An 18013-nucleotide genomic window follows, 5' to 3' on the forward strand; every position below is an offset into this window, starting at 1 on the left:
CCTGAGGGCTGGCTAGAAAGAGGATAAACTTGCAGTGATTGACTCCCAACAAATCATCGGCGTCACTTGCTGACTGTGCGTCCAGTTAGCGATGGATATTGGCTACAGACTGGTAGGCCTCAATCACCCTCAATCGTCGCGAATGGTCACGTGCTGACTAAATGCTGAGACGTACCCGTATCGGAGACCTCTATGTTGCGGCGTTAGCCGTCTCTGTAGGAAGCGGGCTCTCTAGCAAAAACTATTTTGTCTACAGAAATTAGCTACTGTGGAGCATATTTCTACCAGCCATGGCAACCATGTAAGCTCAGTTACGAACCAATTTCAGCGTGCCTTTAAGCAAGAAAGCCTAAAAACGTAAAATTTAGGTGAGAACGAACTTATGGGACACCCTGTACATCGACTAATTCCATTACAAATCGACGATTCCCGAGTTCCAATGAAGTTAAGTGATCTTGAGCCCCATGAACCAGTACCTCCCTGGTTAATGCAACGAACCATCTACTCCCTATATCTCCTTCGCCTGACTCAGTACCCAGTACCCCTCTTCTATCTTCCCTACCCACGCCTTCTCCCTCTCTTGCCTCCCCGTCCAACTCTTCCCTCCTCCGTTTTACTTACTCTTCTCCTTCCTCGTCGCCGGCGGGTCCGACGTAGCACTCCCGATGGAAGGCACGCTCACACGAGTCACAGAGCAGCAGGTCACCTCCATCCCAGCAGAGCACGCAGTAGCTGATATTGGGAGACGTGGGACCGCGCGCCGGGGGCTCGTAGAGCATCCCCCGCGGGAAGCAAATACCCAGCGGGTCTCTGGCCGGCTCCCAGTCGAGGGCCGCCTCACCGTTGGCCACCGACTCGGGCACGCGCACCACGTGGGTGAGCTCCTCCGGACGCACGCCGGCCGGCGTCTGCCCACTGAGCGGCACCAGTCGGTCCGGCGGCTGCTCCGAGGACGGGCGCCGTCCGGAGGAGTCTGAGGACCTCCTCCGAGTAGTGCCCTCTGAGGACTCTCGCCGGCTGGGCCCCGGCTGGGGGCTGGCGGAGATGGTGGGAGTGTCGGCTGGAGTCGCTCCCTGCGCCGTGCCGGTCCCAGCCGACTCGATGGCCACACCACCCATCTCCCCGCCGGGGGCCGGTGGGGCGGCCGGGGCGGGGCTCCGGCGCGGTCCGCTCTGAGGCGTCTGCAGCTGCGGCTGCTCGGCCGGCTCCTCTACCTGCATGTTCACCTCCAGACCGGCGTCGGCGCCCGAGCCAGACTCGCCAGAGCTATGCCGCTCGCTCGGGTCCCGCGGCGCGCACTTCTGCAGAATGAACTCATCTCGCGACGACCCTGGGGATGGTCATTTATTGGTCAATCCATAGGGTAGGTCGGTGTCTTAGTAAGCAGACAGCAAACATGATTGGGAACTATTGGACAATCTAGGGACCTACTTGGAGTTCAACGAAAACATATTCCATCTCCAGACATAACAAAAAGTCAAAAGGACACACAACGTTTATGACAAGCCTCCCGGTTCCCCAATATCAACGACCATATGCAACGTTATGAGACGAGATGCAATACGACACAATCGAATCCGAAAAATAAATCGCGTGTACACTACACATGTATGGAACCCGTAATACGCCAATACTTACGTAAATAGGTGCGGGATGCCGATGGTGGCCGGCCCGCCGATGACGGTAGGTAGTCCTGCGGTGGTGAAGGTGCCTTCACCTGACCGCTGCTGAGGTAGCTCTGAGTGTCTGCCGGAGGTGGGGCATGCGTCGGTGAGCTGCGGTGCCTCTTCTTGGGCACCTCGTCCTCAACAGCCAGCCTCTCCGCCGCACGCGGCTGGGCTGCGACGCCACTCGCACCAGGCCATTCATTACCACCGCTGTGAGCCCGCTTCCGCGCCGCTTCAGCCGAGACGACTGGCGGCTCCTCCACACTGGCACTCCTCCGGATATCTCCCGACTCCACCCACTCCCTCAGTGTGTCTATGGGGTGCGACTGAGGCCACTGCGACTCTCCAGGCCGTGAGCCACCGTCGGGCCGCGGCCGCGCCGGCTGCTCTTGAAACAGAGCCACCATCGGCGGCTGCAGGACTGGGGTCCTCGCCGCAGACGGAGACGGTGCCTCCTGCTTAGGGGAGGGCAGCGATGTCGGTGTCTGCGGCTGACTGGGCGGCCGGTTCACGTGTCCGGTCGAGAGTGGCGTCAGGGTGATGCCACTCCTGCCCGACAGCATAGCCGCCGCTCTAGTCGAAGGTGTCGGTGCCCGCGGGTCGGCCTCCGCCGATGACTGCGGTTGGGACACCAGCGGAGGGATCGCGGGTCCCCCATCACTCGCGTTTCCTTGCGCTGCGGCTGTACTAGCAGGCGTGTCGAGCGAGGCGCACAGAACAGTACCGCTCGTCGAGGCGTCGGGGAAAGTCACAATCCGGGTCATCGTCACATCCGGCGTGATGGTGCCCGGTGCGCTCAATTTGGCTTTGGACGCTCGCTTCGCTTCCGCAGGCTTCCTCGGCTTGGACTTAGTCTTCTTCGATGGCGCATCAGTCGACTGCGAAAAGATGAACGGCTTAGTTAAAGTTGGCAATAGTTTGTACCAATTCTTCAGCTATTTCTGAAGCATGCGGTCTGTACGCTGCGTCGAGACGTTAAGCACAGCGAATCGCAATACTTGATTACACAAGTCGTGCAAACATGATCAATAGGTCTTATCAGTGCCTTAACTTCCCCTGCGGTATCACCAGCTACGCACCTGTGGGCTGTCGCCACCAGAAGGCATGCGTTTCCTGCCGAGTGGCACCCGGAACTGTTTGTCCAGGGACAGCTGGACCGGCCGCGCCGGCCGCGGCGTGGCTGGGTTGTGCCAGCTCACCGGGATCTGCGGCTCCGGCTGCTGCTGCTGCGGAGGCGGCTGAGGAGGTAGCGGCTGAGGCTGAGGCGGAGGTTGTCGAGGCAGTGACTGCTGCTGAGGTTGCTGCAGCCGCCACTGCGGATGAGGCTGCTGCTGCTGCTGCATCTGCCAGTGTTGCTGTTGCTGAATGCACTGCGCTGGGAGTTGTTGCTGCTGCTGCTGCTGTCCATACGGCTGCTGCTGCTGCTGCTGCTGCTGGAGCAGATGCGCTAGCTGATACTGTTCCACCGTCTGTTGAGGCATGCTGCTGGGACATTGTTGCCGTTGTTGGTACATCTGGGGTCCATGCTGCTGCTGCTGCATGTGGCACTGACTAACAGGCTGCTGGTATTGCGGTGGAACTGACGTTGGCGGCACCCGCTGCTGCTGGACGTTCTGCTGGAACTGTTGTCCACCACCCGATAACAGTTCAACATTGACAACTTGCTGCTGCTGCTGCTGTGCCTGCTGGGGCAGCTGCTGATTCTGCTGCGGCAGCTGCTGGTTCGACTGGCCCTCAGTCGGCGCAGTGAGCAGATCGCTCAGCACGGACCTTTGCGGCATGGGACCCAGCTGTTGACCCACCAGCTGGACCAGCTCCTGCTCCTGCAGGTTCAGTGAGAACGGCGCCGCCTCCTCAGGCACGCCGGCCGGCGGCGGCGCGCCCTGCTGTGCAGCGCTGGGGGCCGGCGCGGGGACCCTGACGGCGGCCATATAGCCGGGCGGCAGCGGCCTGCCCGCGCCAGCCGCTGATGACGGAACAGGAACACGCAACAGCGGCGGCGGCGGCGGCTGCTGCTGCTGCTGCTGAGGGTAGGACGGCGCCTGCCTCTGCTGCTGAGGAGGCCGCTGCTGCTGCGGCTGTTGATATTGTTGTTGCTGCTGCTGTGGCGGCTGCTGTTGCCGTTGCTGTTGCTGCTGTTGATACAGTTGCTGCTGAGGCACGCGCTGCTGCTGCTGCTGCTGTGGCGGCGGCTGTTGCCGTTGCTGCTGATACTGTTGTTGCTGCTGAGGCATACGCTGCTGCTGCTGCTGTGGCGGCTGCTGTTGCCGTTGCTGCTGATACTGTTGTTGCTGCTGAGGCACACGCTGTTGCTGCTGCTGCTGCTGCTGTGGCGGCTGCTGTTGCCGTTGCTGCTGATACTGTTGTTGCTGCTGAGGTACACGCTGTTGCTGCTGCTGTTGCTGAGGAAAATGGTGCTGCTGGCCGGGAGGAGGCTGACCCGGCTGCTGGACGCCCTGTGAGGGTGCACCCTGCTGCACCATGCTCCTGGTCACCCTATCATGCAGCTCCTTGATCATGTTGTACAGCTCAGGCCGCATGCTGGGCAGCTGAATCAGCTCCCTGAACATCATCGTCACGTACTTGACGCCGAAGTCTGTTTGGGAGCGCAGCTGGACGTACATTATCTGGGCGGTGGTCACGAGGAAGGCCTTGACGCAGGCGTCATGCAGGGTGGGCTGTATGCACTTGCCGTCGTCGAACAGCGCCAGGGAGATCATGTCGCCGATACCTGCCGGAGAGACGGGGAGGGAGGGCTGCGGTCATGATGACTCGAGGAGAGGCGGAGGGATAGAAGATGGGATCAGTTCGAGGCATGTTGAAAGGAATAAGGGTAGGGAGGGACGGAGTCTTACCAAAACGATCGCAGCTGGGAAAGACTGGATGGATAGCATATTTTGTGAGGGATCAAAGGAGCAAAACTGGAACGATCCTGGCGGGTAATGTCTTGCGAAAAGTACGGGTATCCCGACTTTACCTGCTAAATGTTGTTAAAGCCTCTAAAGAATCGAATGACGGTCCATCGATTTATCCGGTTGTCTTGATTGTTGGCCTTCGAAAATGACTTACGGGTTTTAAAAGTTAGTGCACCGCCCAACCATGTTAATATCGAGCAATACGGATCAAACAACACATTCATGCAATAACAATTCATTCAACATTCCTTCGATCGGGCACTCACGATCAATGGGCAGGATCCGTCGCAGCTCCATCTTGGGAAGCCGATTCGCCGGCTGGCAGTTGATGTCCACCATTCCCAGTTTCTTGGCAAGAGCCAGAATGTATCTGAAAAGAAATGAATGCTACTTTGAAAGGCCTTGACTGGAGCAAGAACAGCTAGAAAATAAACGTGCTAAATATTTGCAGGGCCTGGGATAAGAGCCTAGAAAATAAGGTAATGCAACGATTGCTACCGCATTTCTACACAACCGCAGAAGCGCAAAACATACGCTTGATTCCATGTGCGTCATAGTTATAATCAAATCGTTGTGGCGTCCCTGCACGAAAATCAACGTCACCAACACTTTCAACAAAAGCACCACGTATGTTTGACCTTCCGTGGTGCTTAGTCAGCTATGACCCCCGTACCGCAACCAACAATCCCAGGTTTTCAGTCATCAATGTCCCAACTCCAAAGCACTTCAAAGTACAGCACCCGGGCCGCAGCCCTTCCGTGCCCAAATCATAACCAACAACAACCTTACACTCGCGTCCCCGCATCGGCCGCGTCTGTCCTTACTTGGCGTTACCGACGAGCGTCGCCGGCCGGCCGTTCTCCAGGAGCCTGTGGGCGAAGTTGTCCAGGTGTGCCAGACGCAGCTCCATCAGGGACACGCTCTCCAGCAGCGTCTGCAGCTCGTGGCCGTACATATCGTACCGCTCCTGAGCCGCCACCAGCTGCTTGTTGAAGAAGTCGCGGATTCGCTCCTGATAGCTGAAGGGGAGAGAGAAGGGAACGGTGAAAATTTAGGCGGCTCCTTTGCTCGAGTATTCAGGCAAACGCTACGCGGAATGGATAGCGTCACCCTGTGGTAGCACTCACATGGTCTACTTGAATTCGCGAAGACAAAATTGCAAGTCTTGTAAGCATACCGTAAGGTGGGGCTATTTGAGACAGTGGGGCTATTTGAGACAGTATTTAGAATTGTTATAAAATAAAAACCGTTTGAAATTTATGCCTAATTTTTGCTCAGGCGATTTACCGCTCGATTCCACACCTTCCTGAGCAAAAATATCACATAAAATTCAAACGCTCTTCATTTTCCAGCCATTTTAAAAACTGTCTCAAACAGCCCCACTGTCTCAAATAGCCCCACTTTACGGTACTTAGTATCCGTCAATGTGTACTACATTAAGATCAAGATATCATACAGGTAATTTCACATTTCCAAGCGATTTTGGCATCGGAATGCGCATGGAATATGTTATGTAATGGGCCGTGTGCACACCTGTGCAGACCCCTGCCTGGGCATTGGCGGTGGCCGATATGTGAGTTGCCTGCTACTGTGTGTGTGATACCTGGGTCGGTCCCTGCCCAGGTCAGGGACTGCCTGAGGGGATGACCCTCCTGTCGTCCCCACCACCGTGCTACAATACAGTCAGTCGGAACCGAGCGGTGGTGTGTCGATGGTGGGCCGCGAGACATAACATTGGCGACGAGCGGAGTGAGGACGGAGCCATGCCGTTGGGGAAGATTGAAGAATTTCACCAAGGACAAGATAACTGGGAAGAGTATGCGGAAAGGTTGGACCAATTCTTCGTGGCTAATGACATCCAGGACGATGCTAAGAAGAGGGCCATTCTTCTCAGCAGCATGGGAGCTCGGACATACGGTACGGTAAGATCGCTGTTGTCACCGAAGAAACCAAATGAGGTGACGTATGTCATGATTGTTGAAACATTGAGCAAGCAATTTTGTCCGCCCACATCGGTAACTGTCGCAAGATATCGGTTCTTTTCCTGTTGTCGAGTACAGTCAGAGTCTGTTCAGGAGTTTGTGGCGCGCCTGCGACAGCTGTCACGGGATTGCAAATTCGAATCGTTTCTTGATCAAATGATCAGAGACCGGCTGGTGTGTGGAGTTAACTCTGACCCCATTCAGCGCAGGTTGCTGGCAGAAGCTGAGCTGACTTTGCCGCAGGCAATCAAGATTGCTGTGGCAACGGAAACAGCAGGTCAAAACCTACAGGAGCTGGCAGGAGCTGGCCAGCCGGTGGTGTCCGCTACGGGGGAGACGGCAGTGAACCGTGTCCGGACGGGCCCGTCAGCCTCACAGCGGACCAGCCAGGAGCGACACAACGCCAGTAAGCAAGCGCGGCATGAAGGTGAGAGATGCTGGCGCTGTTTGAACAGAACGCACTCTGAATCCGAATGCTACTTTAAACGTAAGCGCTGCTTCCAGTGTTCCAAGTACGGGCATACTTCGGCCGCTCACCGGGCAGGGACGGTGAAACATGTTGGGTCGGAGGTGGTCCGTCAGGAGGAGGGCGATGGTGCAGGATCTGGGGAAGAGCAGAGTGTGATGGAGGCAGACACTGAAGAATGTGACTTTATCGGGGAGGTTTTTCAGTGTCGGGAGCGGATTCATGTGGTGAAAAGCCGGCCTCCGATCATGCTGGACATGTCGCTGGATGGGCGTGATGTCAGGATGGAGCTTGACACGGGTGCATCTGTATCCGTCTGTTCGTTCAGCAGGTTTCAAGAGCTCTGGCCGGAGAAGAAACGCCGTCTGCAGCCGTGCAGCCTCATCCTACACACCTTCTCAGGCGAGCCTTTGAAGGTCCGAGGTGAGGTACAGATGGACGTGGTGTACCGGGGAGAGTCGTTTAGCCTGTCCCTGGTAGTAGTTGATGGGACAGGGCCGCTGCTCTTCGGCAGGAACTGGTTGGAGAGCATCAGACTGGACTGGAGAACCATCTGCATGGTGACGACGCAGACGCTGGGAAGCGGAGTTGAGTCTGTGCTGCATAAGTACTCTGATGTGTTTGCGGATGAGTTGGGATGTGCGAAGGGGATTGTGGTAGATATCCCGATTGACCCAGACACACGCCCCATCTTCTACAAGCCCAGACCGGTACCGCTGGCGTACCGTGCTGCTGTCGACGCCGAGCTGGACCGTCAGATCCGGGCCGGGCTGCTGGAACCGGTGAAACACTGCACGTGGGCTGCACCGATCGTCACTGCACTGAAGGCGTCAGGTGAGGTCCGTCTCTGTGGTGATTATCGGTTAACGGTCAACAAAGTAACGCCGCTAGAGAGGTACCCGATGCCCAAGACTGAGGAGCTATTCACGCTGTTTCAGGGTGCCAGAATTTTCACGAAACTAGATCTGAAAAGCGCATATAATCAGATTCAGTTAGATAAAAACAGCAGGAAGTACATGGCTATCAATACGCACAAGGGAATATTGGTACCGACTAGGCTGGGTTTTGGATATGCCTCAGCCCCGGCGATTTTCCAGAGATACATGGAATCGCTGCTCGCTGGAATCCCAGGAGTTGGTGTGCTGATCGATGACGTCATTGTCTCAGCAGGATCCGAACAGGAACATCTGCAGCGGCTGGAGGAGGTTCTGAGACGTCTGTCGGAGGCAGGACTGCGACTGCAGCGGAAGAAGTGTCAGTTCGCGGCATCAGAAGTGGTGTATCTGGGACACCACATCACGGCAGATGGTATCAAACCAACAGCAGACAAGGTCAGTGCCATTGAAAAAGCCCCAGAGCCCAAAAACTTGAAAGAGCTTCAGGCATGGCTCGGCCTGGTCAACTATTACGCGAAGTTCCTGAAAAACCTCGCCACAGAACTGGCACCGCTGTATCAGCTGCTGAAAAAGGAGCAGAAGTGGGAATGGGGCCCAGCTCAGAGGAAGGCGTTTCAGAGTACGAAAGGTATGCTGAAATCAACCCTGACTTTAGCGCACTTTGACGAGACAGCTCCAGTCATTTTGGCTTGTGATGCCAGCCCGGTGGGGGTAGGATGTGTCCTAAGTATCATGGACAGGAACCATGTTGAGAGGCCAGTTGCGTTCTACTCGCGGTCTCTGTCGGAGACTGAGAGACGGTATTCCCAGACCGATCGCGAGGGTCTGGCAGTGATTGCTGGCCTGGCCAGGTTCAATTTTTACTTGGCAGGTCGTGAATTCTTGATCCGGACAGATCATAAGCCGTTGCTGGGTATGCTTGGAGGAAATAAGCCGGTATCACTGATGGCCTCTCCCCGGGTGACACGATGGGCTATGCTGCTCTCGGGGTACAAGTATAAGATGGAATATGTACCGGGTATCAAGCAGGGACACTGTGATGGATTGAGCCGACTTCCTGTGTCTGCAGGATCGCCCCAGCTGCCCGTTCCAGCTGAGACGGTGCACCTGATGCAGTTCTTCGACTCGTCACCGGTCACCGCTGAGTCCATCCGTCTGTTCACCGCCAGGGATCCTGTGCTGAGTGCCGTTCTGCGCTTCACCAGAGAGGGCTGGCCGTCGGGCGACCTCGTGATGCCAGAGCTGGTACAGTACCGAAGCAAGGAAGGTGAGCTGAGCATTCAGGATGGATGTTTGCTGTGGGGGTCACGGGTGGTGGTACCCCCCAAGATTCGGCCTAGAATTCTGTCTATGCTGCATGAGGGACATCTGGGAGAGAGTCACACGAAAAGTTTCGCTCGTATGTATGTCTGGTGGCCTGGTATAGACAGAGAAGTCTCTGAACTGGTGCGTCACTGCCCGACATGTCAGCAGTATCGCCGACAGGCACCCGTGACGCCACTCAGTCCGTGGGCCTGGCCGAAAAATCCCTGGGACCGAGTGCATATTGATCACTGCCAGTTCGATGGCCACTTGCTCTTGATTGTTGTCGATGCGTACTCAAAATGGATTGACGTGCACTTGGCCCGTTCCACGACAGCCGAGAATACCATGGAGCTGCTGCGCAAGTCATTTGCATATTTTGGAATCCCGCGGACCCTGGTCAGTGATAACGCAACATGTTTCACAGCGCCGGCGTTCGAGACGTTCTGCAAGCAGCTGGGCATGCGCCACTTGCTGACCGCACCCCTGTCGGCCAAAAGTAACGGTCTAGCGGAGCGTTGTGTGCAGACGGTGAAGCAGGGCCTGAGAAAGCAGAAACATGGCAGCATGGACACGAAAATCTGCCGGTTTCTGTTTACCTACCGTACCTCTCCTCACAGCACAACGGCGCAGACTCCAGCAGAGCTGATGATGGGCCGACGTTTGCGGACTCGTATGGATTGTTTACTGCCTGACCTACAGGACCGTGTGTCAGCCGCACAGCAGCAGATGAAGGAGAGATATGACCGTCGGTCACAGGATCGTGTTCTAACCCCTGGAATGCGTGTCTGGGTGTCACAGGTCTCCGGACTGGCCGGCGTCGGACGGGGAACACGCTGGCTCCCGGGACACTGCGTGAGCCGCTCTGGATCCAAGATCACTGTTCGTCTGGAGGACGGCCGCGTGATACAGCGCCACCTAGACTTCGTGGTGCCCAGCGGGTCTAGCCGTCAGATGGAGCTGCCCGATGAGCCGACGCCGTCCATGCCGCCGGGTTGGATGCAGCCGCTTCCGCCTGGGACACCGCTTTCCGAGGAGGGAAGAGGACGACTCGCCGCACCAGCGGAGAGGGATCCCGCGGCCGGGGGGCCGCCGGGGACCAGGGCCGCGTCCGCGGCGCCGCTGCCCTCGCCGCCGCCGTCTGCGGATCCAGGGACCACTCAGCCGGGGGACGCCGAGACGCCGCCGCCGTCCCCGCCGCGGCCGCCGTCTGCGGCTCAGTGTAGCACTCAGCCGCAGCCTGATGATCCGCCGCGTCGCTATAACTTGAGGCCGAGGCCGATACTAAGAAAATAGGGTGGAGAGGTGTTATGTAATGGGCCGTGTGCACACCTGTGCAGACCCCTGCCTGGGCATTGGCGGTGGCCGATATGTGAGTTGCCTGCTACTGTGTGTGTGATACCTGGGTCGGTCCCTGCCCAGGTCAGGGACTGCCTGAGGGGATGACCCTCCTGTCGTCCCCACCACCGTGCTACAATACAGTCAGTCGGAACCGAGCGGTGGTGTGTCGATGGTGGGCCGCGAGACATAACAGAATACATCCCCGTTTGACGTGATACGATACAATACGTCAGCATTGAGCGCTGAACGCCGGAACTTTCAGTGCTAACTATAGCGACAGCCACTCACTCCTGATGATGCCCCTGGATGAGCTCGATGCCTTGCTGTTTGCTGGAGTCAGCCTCGGCTAAACCTTTCTTCAGGATGTCCATTTTCTGGCTCAGAGACGCCCTTAACTCCCTGTAACAGTAGACACGACTAGGGTTAGCCGAACGGTCGGTGAGCTAACGACGAAGACGGCCATATTACCGTCGACAACAAAACAAGGGTAGGTTTGTTTGCCGACCAGACAAAAGCCAGTCCACAGTCGGCTCTTATTGCATTGTTGAGGGGAGTCGTGATACGAAAAACAACAAACAGGAGAACGACAACCATCAGTATTGGGTACTGTAACAGTTTCAGCATATGAAGGCGAATTTCAGTTCCAGGATATTGTCGCCGGTCACCGGGCATTACACCTACCCTCCCCCTCCCCTCCCCTCACCCGCACGCACACCTGGCAGGGCGTTATCGGTCGTCCAGCCACAATAGCGCACACAGGCCGGGCAGCTGCGGGGGTGCGTCCATATCTGGCGGGCGGCAGATGGGAGCCCCCGGCCCCGTCCCCTCCCCCACCCGCCTACAGCTTGTATGTACCAGTGGGGAACCGACTCGCTGACTCCCAGCCACTCCGGCCGTGCCTTGGCCCGCTCGAAATAATTTCCAGCGGACCAATTTCCATAATTTTCAGGATATCGGACCATGATGTTTTGTGACAAGGTGTTTTACAAAACATACCAAACGCCAAAACTTGGTAAGGGTACTTTCAATGCGATGTAACCAGCCTCCAACGGAAAATTTTGCAAACCTCTATAATTTTTGTGAATATTTCGCAAAAAGCCTTTCGCTGAAATGTGGAAGATACTTGTGCTTCATCATTCATAAACAGTGGCGGATCCAGGGGAGGGCAAAATGGGCATTTGCCCTCCCCAAAGCCAAATCGTGTGGGCAAGACTATCTTTTTGCCCCTCCCAAAGCATGTAGCGATGAGAAAATCTAATACGGCGTCGATGCCGATATGGACGAAAACCAGGGCTTCTTTCCTTGACGGCCATTCCGAAGGAAGGAGCTGACCACTGGCTGCTGATATTTTGGGTCGGTATGCTGATAATACATAGATGGAACTCCCTGAACTGAATGCATGCATATGCATTATGCATTATGCAGTGTGGCCATGGTGTGGGGTAACACAGGGCAAGATGCCCAGTCGGGTAAGACGCCCACCACCCTTTTCGAAACTACCTAAGCAATCCACAGTTTTGTCGTTTGTTGGGAGCTTCAGCGCTGTGGAGCGTTCCGCGTAAAAAAACGGCGGCGTTCCGAGCCGCCGTTTTTTACATTTTTTTTTTCATGTATTCTGAAAATTTCAGACCAAGGTCTCTCAAGGTCACGAAGTCACTAAGTCACGTCAAGTGACATAACCTAAAAACAGCTCCAATGCTTGCCATAGCTAAACCGAGTGACGGATTGCTTTGAAACTTTCAGCAGTTTATAAGGGCAACAGTACCTACCTATGTATAAAATGTTAATCACATGATTTTTTTATATTGATGACCTAAGGCGAGGTCAATTTTGCGACCTCTCCACTAAGAGTCAAGATAAAATTGAAAGGCGCCTGTTTTGGGCAAACCTGTCCGTTAGCTCAGTTGGTGAAGCAGCAATGGAGTCCCGGTAGTGAGAGCCCGGGATCGAGTCGCTCCGGCGCTCGACATTTGAGACTCCTGACGGGGATGGTCTGCGGTTGGTGGGAGCAGCCGCAGCCAGTTGAAGTCAGGAATTGGACAGGCCGTGTCCGGCTTTGAAGGGCACGTTAACTTTGGCATCTAAATTCTCCCGTCACCCGGAATTACGCGATCGGACGGTAGGGGGCGGGCTCTACGCAACAAGCTCTGCTTAGCGTGGGCTCCGGCTCCGTCAATCCGTCCTTTCAAACATTCGTGCTAAATTTATAACAAACGTCATTCTTAACAATACCGAGTTACAAGCTAAACAGGACACATTGAACCGGAAAATGGCACCCGTGACCCCTTCTTATGTCCCTGAGGTCATCTCAGGTCACGAAGGATGTGCAACAGTTTGCAACAGTTCGCTAATAACTTTTGATAGAGGCAATCTAGAGCAATAGAAACACCTTAGATGTGTTCAGCTTGACAATACGGATCGACTATACTCTGTTCCGTTTCAAGTTTGCAGCCGAAGTGCCCTGCTGAAGGCAGTGCGTGATTTCTGTATATACAGCTCTTGCATTTTAAGACGCAAATTCGAGCGGAGGAGCGATCTGCCGAAGAAACTCCGACTGCAAGCTTGATATGGAACAGACTATAATATGCAACACGACCTTTTCCGGTCAGGTCATGACCTTGACCAATTGTCAAAGTTTTAAGTTCACTCTTTAAGATCAAATTATAGCTCATTCGACGCGTCTTGACGAGAGGAGCACGATGTCGGTAAAAGTAAAATCTTACAAGGTTTGAGTCAAAAGTTATCGCAGAAAATCCGTTCCCGTAAAAATCGTCTATTTTGGCAGTTCCCCCTAGAGGCTAAGCCATTCATCTGAGGTCCAATCCGAGGGAATTATCCAGAAAGAGCAATAACAGGCCTCAAGTCAGTTTTTCTGGGGCGCTCTAGCTCTATATGTTTCCGAGTTATGCGCCGGTTTTTCAAAAGTTGTCGAAACTGGACCTAAATATTGTCGAATTTGGCCTTTGATGGCCTCTGGTGACCTGACCTCTGACCTGACCTTAAAAGTGACTGGGGTTATTTGGTCATTATGTTTGACGATCTTTCAAACGCCGCCTACCGCGTTTTGCTACGTGGCCCAGGAGCCGAGTTATGTAGATGGGTGTTCATTTGTTCAAACATCCCCCAGGGTCGTGAAAATCCAGGAGCCCCAGCGCGGCTGCGCACGGGTTAACATAGGACATTTTACACCATCTTAACCCGTATATGGGTAACATGACCTTTTGTAGTAAATCGCAAAAATGAACAACTTCTCTTCATCAGGAACACTGAGCCCTTGCATACATTCAAGATAAATAACCAATTGATAAAATAGCATCACAAATTCGTTTGTAATAAGGAAAACGTATGAGATATATGCATTTTCTATTGAGGTGGGCGACTTGCCCCGGGCTACCCTACTGGCGTTGTAGTCACTTGGTCACTGGCGCGGTGGTGGGTCGGGGTCGACGATGGTCGGCTAAACTTTTGCCCTCCCCAAATGGATCGGCTGGATCCGCCCCTGTTCATAAACTACCTAAAACCCTGAAAATACAGTATCCTTCGGTCATGAAACCTAGCCGTCACAACTGACGTCTTCTTCCGCCGAGTGGAGGCCATTTTATGATCTACCGCATCTACACTGACATTTTTTAGGGTTTAACAGCGTCAGGTTGCGAACGAAATAATTAAGTTAACTAAACATGCTCTGCCATTAACATGCTTTTTTTCGCTTGAGATTTAAATAAAAAAATGCCACCGTTCACCATCAATTTATAAGCACCTGCCTTTCAGAACGCTGTTTGTGAGCATCGTCCTTCGCTATTTTGCGCAAGAGTTTCGAAATGCTCATCTGTCATCACATCACATCACAGAAGAGTTTCGAAACAAAAAAGAATTAGTGACATAACCGCAACATATATTAGTAATTTCATGGAAGGTGAGAGGGAGCTACAGGGAAGGACAGAGGGAGGAGTACCTGTATTGGAGTGACCCAGTTTCCCAGGAGACGCACCGGAGCGTCCGATACCAAACTGAGATCGAACCCACCACCACGCCTCTCCCGCGGCGCCGAACCTAACACATAACGGCATCAGCCTTAAAGTGACCATCCCACCGATCTCACCTTAACACGCGCACTGCAGGGGGGGGGGGTTGTTTTCAACCCCCCCTGTGGTTTTTCGCAAATTGCGAGAAAACGGCGGCGCGTAGCGCCGCCAAATTTTGCATACCTGTTCTCACAACTTTTGCACACCTTGAGTAAAAATTTTGACCCCAGGTGACCTATGGTCAGGTCACCAGGTCAGGTCAAGTGACCCTACCTCGAAACGTAAATTTCGAAGTTTGCAATCCCACCAAGCCCACAGTTGTTGAGATATGATCTTAAAACCCACCGGAAATAGTAAAGTCATCACGAGCTACAACTTGTATATCTCGGAATTTTTATATCGATGACCTAAGGTCAGGTCATTTTTGCGACCGGCCCATTATAAGTCAATGGGAGAAATTTCAACTTACTCTGAATGCCATCCTATGACTTCAATACGCTCAGGATCATAGTATTACAGGTCCCTGTTCGTGATTTCACCGAAACATATCACTTATGACCTTTGGAAGGTGATCTCCAGGTCATCTTAGGTCACCTGAGGTCACCAGCGGTTTTTCTTCAATAACTTGAGATTGAGTAGAGATAGAGACTCCGTTCGACGTTTATCGTGTTTTTCTCGTCAATGCGGATCGAATGATATGCAACATGACCTATTTCGGTCAGGTCATGACCTTGACCTGAGGTCAAATTTTTAACTTGACCTTTCGAGGTCATATTATATATCATTCGATGCGCCTTGACGAGCTAAGAACGATGGCGTTCGAATCGATCCTCTGTCTTGTGTGCAAGACAAGTTATTCAAGAAAAACTACCGCGAAATTCCTGTTGTGAAAATCGTAACATTTTGTCTTCGGTGACCTCTGGTGACCTCGTTTTTGACCTGACCCAAAAATGATCTTAGTATTTCTTGTCGATCTCATCTTAACCTATCCAACGCCGTTTACCGCTTGTCGCTACGTTGCGCCGTTTTCGAGATCTCAGGGGGGGTTGTTTTCAACCCCCCCCCCCCTGCAGTTCGTGTTCGGCTCAGACCCGCTGCAGTGCGCGTGTTAACATTAGTTTTGAGTTGAGATAGCCGAATTGGTGGCCAAGGCCTGCAAATACCGGCTTGGGCACTCACAACATCGAAAAATGCTTTAATTCGGAGAAATGGAATTTCAAACTTGCAGATTTCAGATTCTAAGGGGCTAATGCATTGGAATGCCCCCTTAGAATTTGTGACGTCAGCGGAGATCTAATGATTTTTAAATCTTTGACTAAAACGTCTGGTAGGACGCGGTGGTATACCCTGCTTTCCGCGCAACAAGTGCCGCACTTTCAAACAAAGTCGCTAGGAACAGCGGAGATCCCAAAAATAAACAAAAGTAAAAGTCTAATATCTTGAAAACCGGTGAATATTTTTCGATGAAATTTGGTAGATATTCGTTTTTGCTCTTTCTGAACCGAGCGACATCACTTTCATGCAAATTCATTAACTTTTTTGAAGGTGGGAGGGTCTTTAAGTCCGTAACTGCACCAAACTAATGTCTATGGCGGCACTTGGCTAACGTCTATAACGGTACCGAACCAACGTCTATAACGGCATTCAACTAACGTCTATAACGGCATCAAACTAACGCCTAAAATGGTGCCAAACTAACGTCTATAAACGGCACCACTATAACGTCTACATTATAACGGCATGGCATCAAACTTAGGTCTATAACGGCATCAAACGAAAGCCTATAACCGCGCGAAACTGATAACGGCATCAGCCTTAAGTCCGTAACGGCACCTTACTAAGGTGTATAACGGCACCAAACTATACTATATTATATTATATACCTACTATATATGACTATATCGGCACCAAACTGACGTCTATAACGGCATCAAACTCAAGTTTATAACGGTATCAAACTAACGTATGTAAGTTGTGTAAAGGGCCATGGCCCCAAACTCACGCCTATAACGGCACCAAACTTAGTCCATGATGGCACCCAACTTCAAGGTCTGCAGCGGCACCAAACTAATGTCTATATGGGACCAAACTAACGCCTATAATGACCTCAAACTAACGTCTATAACGGCACCAAACAAACGTCTATCACGGCACCAAACCCAACACTACGTCCCCTCCGGCAGCGAACTAAACAGCGGCCTCGAACAAAGCGTCGGAACCCGCCAGCTTCGGCTGTGAGCATTATACCGGACCCTCGGCTGGAGCCACGGTTTGTGCCGGGACGGTGCTCAATAACACGGCCCCAGGCAGTCTGGGGTAACGACTAGCGTTTCATCACTGTCTTCATGAGTTATTACAGCGGGCTTCTATTTGAAAACAACCCTGTCTTGGGCTGAAACTGCCCAGCCTCTATAGTCTACGGTACAGCCGAGACACTCCAGTCTCTTAGTCAAGTCTCCTTTGTTCCTTCCCTCCCTCCCCTTCCTCCAACGGCTCTCTCTCTTTCTTTCTCACACAAACACCCTCCTCTCTCTCTCTCTCTCCCCTTCATTTCCTGTCTCTCGCTTCCCTTCCCTCCCTCGCTATAACATCCGCCGGGGCTGAGACGGCTGCCGGCTCCTGCTGACCCCCAAACCCCTCCCTCCTCCGCCTCCCCCGTCCGCCCCTCCCCGGTTCGGGACGGCCAAAATGGACGGCAGCGTGCCTTTGGCCATGTGGAGCTCAGCCGGCGCTAAAGCGTAACGGCGGCCCGACAGATGACACAGCGATTCGTGCGACGCGGCCATGGGAGGGGACGACATTTTTAACATTTATCGCAAGCTGCGTCAAGCTTACAGTAGGTACCCGACCAAAGATCAATTAAACGTGTTCAATGAAAAGTTGAACAACATCCGTCCAAGAATATTGTGGGGGGAAATGAACTTTAAATTGCCTTAAAGGGACTATCCCACCTTCTAAAATGTTGTTAAAACCAGTTAAATTGTGCCCGACTTTATAGAATGGATGACCAGGAACACGGTTCTGGCATTTATTTTTCATTAAACATCTTAGGCTTCCCATATTCCAAACACAAACTTTCAAATATGTGACGTCACAGCCCAAAATTACCTCCTTCCCCAGGCCACATTACTGTCATAAAGCTGATTCTTTTTACTCTGTAGGCACCACAACAAAGTTCAGACCAAGTTTTAAGCGATTTTTCAACGAACAAACCCATTTAAACCAGAATGACTAAACGAGGTGACGTCACACTAACGGTCGCTCCATGTTGAAGATAGGGCCTTGTACAAGGCCCATTTTCAAATGAAGGGAACGAATTTCTTCAACACCAAGAGGCCGCGGGGGTTGCAACCTAGATAGATAGTGGTTTCTGAACCTCGCCGCAAACTTGGCTATCTCAACTCAAACCCCATGTTAAA

At 53.2% G+C, this 18013-nt stretch overlaps 2 protein-coding genes across 14 annotated transcripts in view; one reads left to right on the plus strand and one right to left on the minus strand.

Moving 5' to 3' along the window:
* Positions 1-18013, minus strand: part of LOC122391949 (transcription intermediary factor 1-alpha-like) — a 46283-nt gene that overhangs the window by 3889 nt on the left and 24381 nt on the right. For all 8 annotated transcript variants that reach the window (XM_043386312.1, XM_043386310.1, XM_043386311.1 and 5 more), the window contains 6 exons: positions 10858-10968; positions 5407-5601; positions 4849-4952; positions 2747-4398; positions 1639-2545; positions 622-1330 (listed from right to left, as the gene is read on the minus strand). In XM_043386312.1, coding sequence (XP_043242247.1) covers positions 622-1330; positions 1639-2545; positions 2747-4398; positions 4849-4952; positions 5407-5601; positions 10858-10968 — 3678 coding nt within the window. The remainder of the gene's footprint in view (positions 1-621; positions 1331-1638; positions 2546-2746; positions 4399-4848; positions 4953-5406; positions 5602-10857; positions 10969-18013) is intronic.
* Positions 6096-10718, plus strand: LOC122391952 (uncharacterized protein K02A2.6-like). Of its 6 annotated transcripts, XM_043386322.1 has the most exons (5): positions 6096-7446; positions 7545-7864; positions 8198-8361; positions 9096-9193; positions 10030-10718. In XM_043386322.1, the coding sequence occupies exons 2-5, from the start codon at positions 7588-7590 to the stop codon at positions 10085-10087; spliced, it is 597 nt and encodes a 198-aa protein (XP_043242257.1). In that variant the 5' UTR covers positions 6096-7446; positions 7545-7587; the 3' UTR covers positions 10088-10718. The 6 variants fall into 6 exon arrangements, 5 of the variants coding, with proteins under 5 accessions (XP_043242257.1, XP_043242253.1, XP_043242254.1 ...); XR_006258431.1 differs by having other exon boundaries at positions 6096-7864; positions 8996-9193; XM_043386318.1 differs by having other exon boundaries at positions 6096-7864.

Source organism: Amphibalanus amphitrite, unplaced genomic scaffold (assembly GCF_019059575.1).
Source record: "Amphibalanus amphitrite isolate SeventyFive unplaced genomic scaffold, NRLGWU_Aamphi_draft 000463F_arrow, whole genome shotgun sequence".
Classification (NCBI taxonomy): domain Eukaryota; kingdom Metazoa; phylum Arthropoda; class Thecostraca; order Balanomorpha; family Balanidae; genus Amphibalanus; species Amphibalanus amphitrite.

Excerpts from the sequence above, each read along its gene's own strand:
- LOC122391952 (XM_043386318.1), top strand. The coding sequence starts at position 6,226 with ATGACCCTCCTGTCGTCCCCACCACCGTGCTACAATACAGTCAGTCGG. Across the intron at positions 7,865-8,197 it reads CACTGCACTGAAGGCGTCAG|CAGGATCCGAACAGGAACAT; the intron begins GTGAGGTCCGTC and ends TCATTGTCTCAG. Across the intron at positions 8,362-9,095 it reads TCAAACCAACAGCAGACAAG|GGATCCTGTGCTGAGTGCCG; the intron begins GTCAGTGCCATT and ends GTTCACCGCCAG.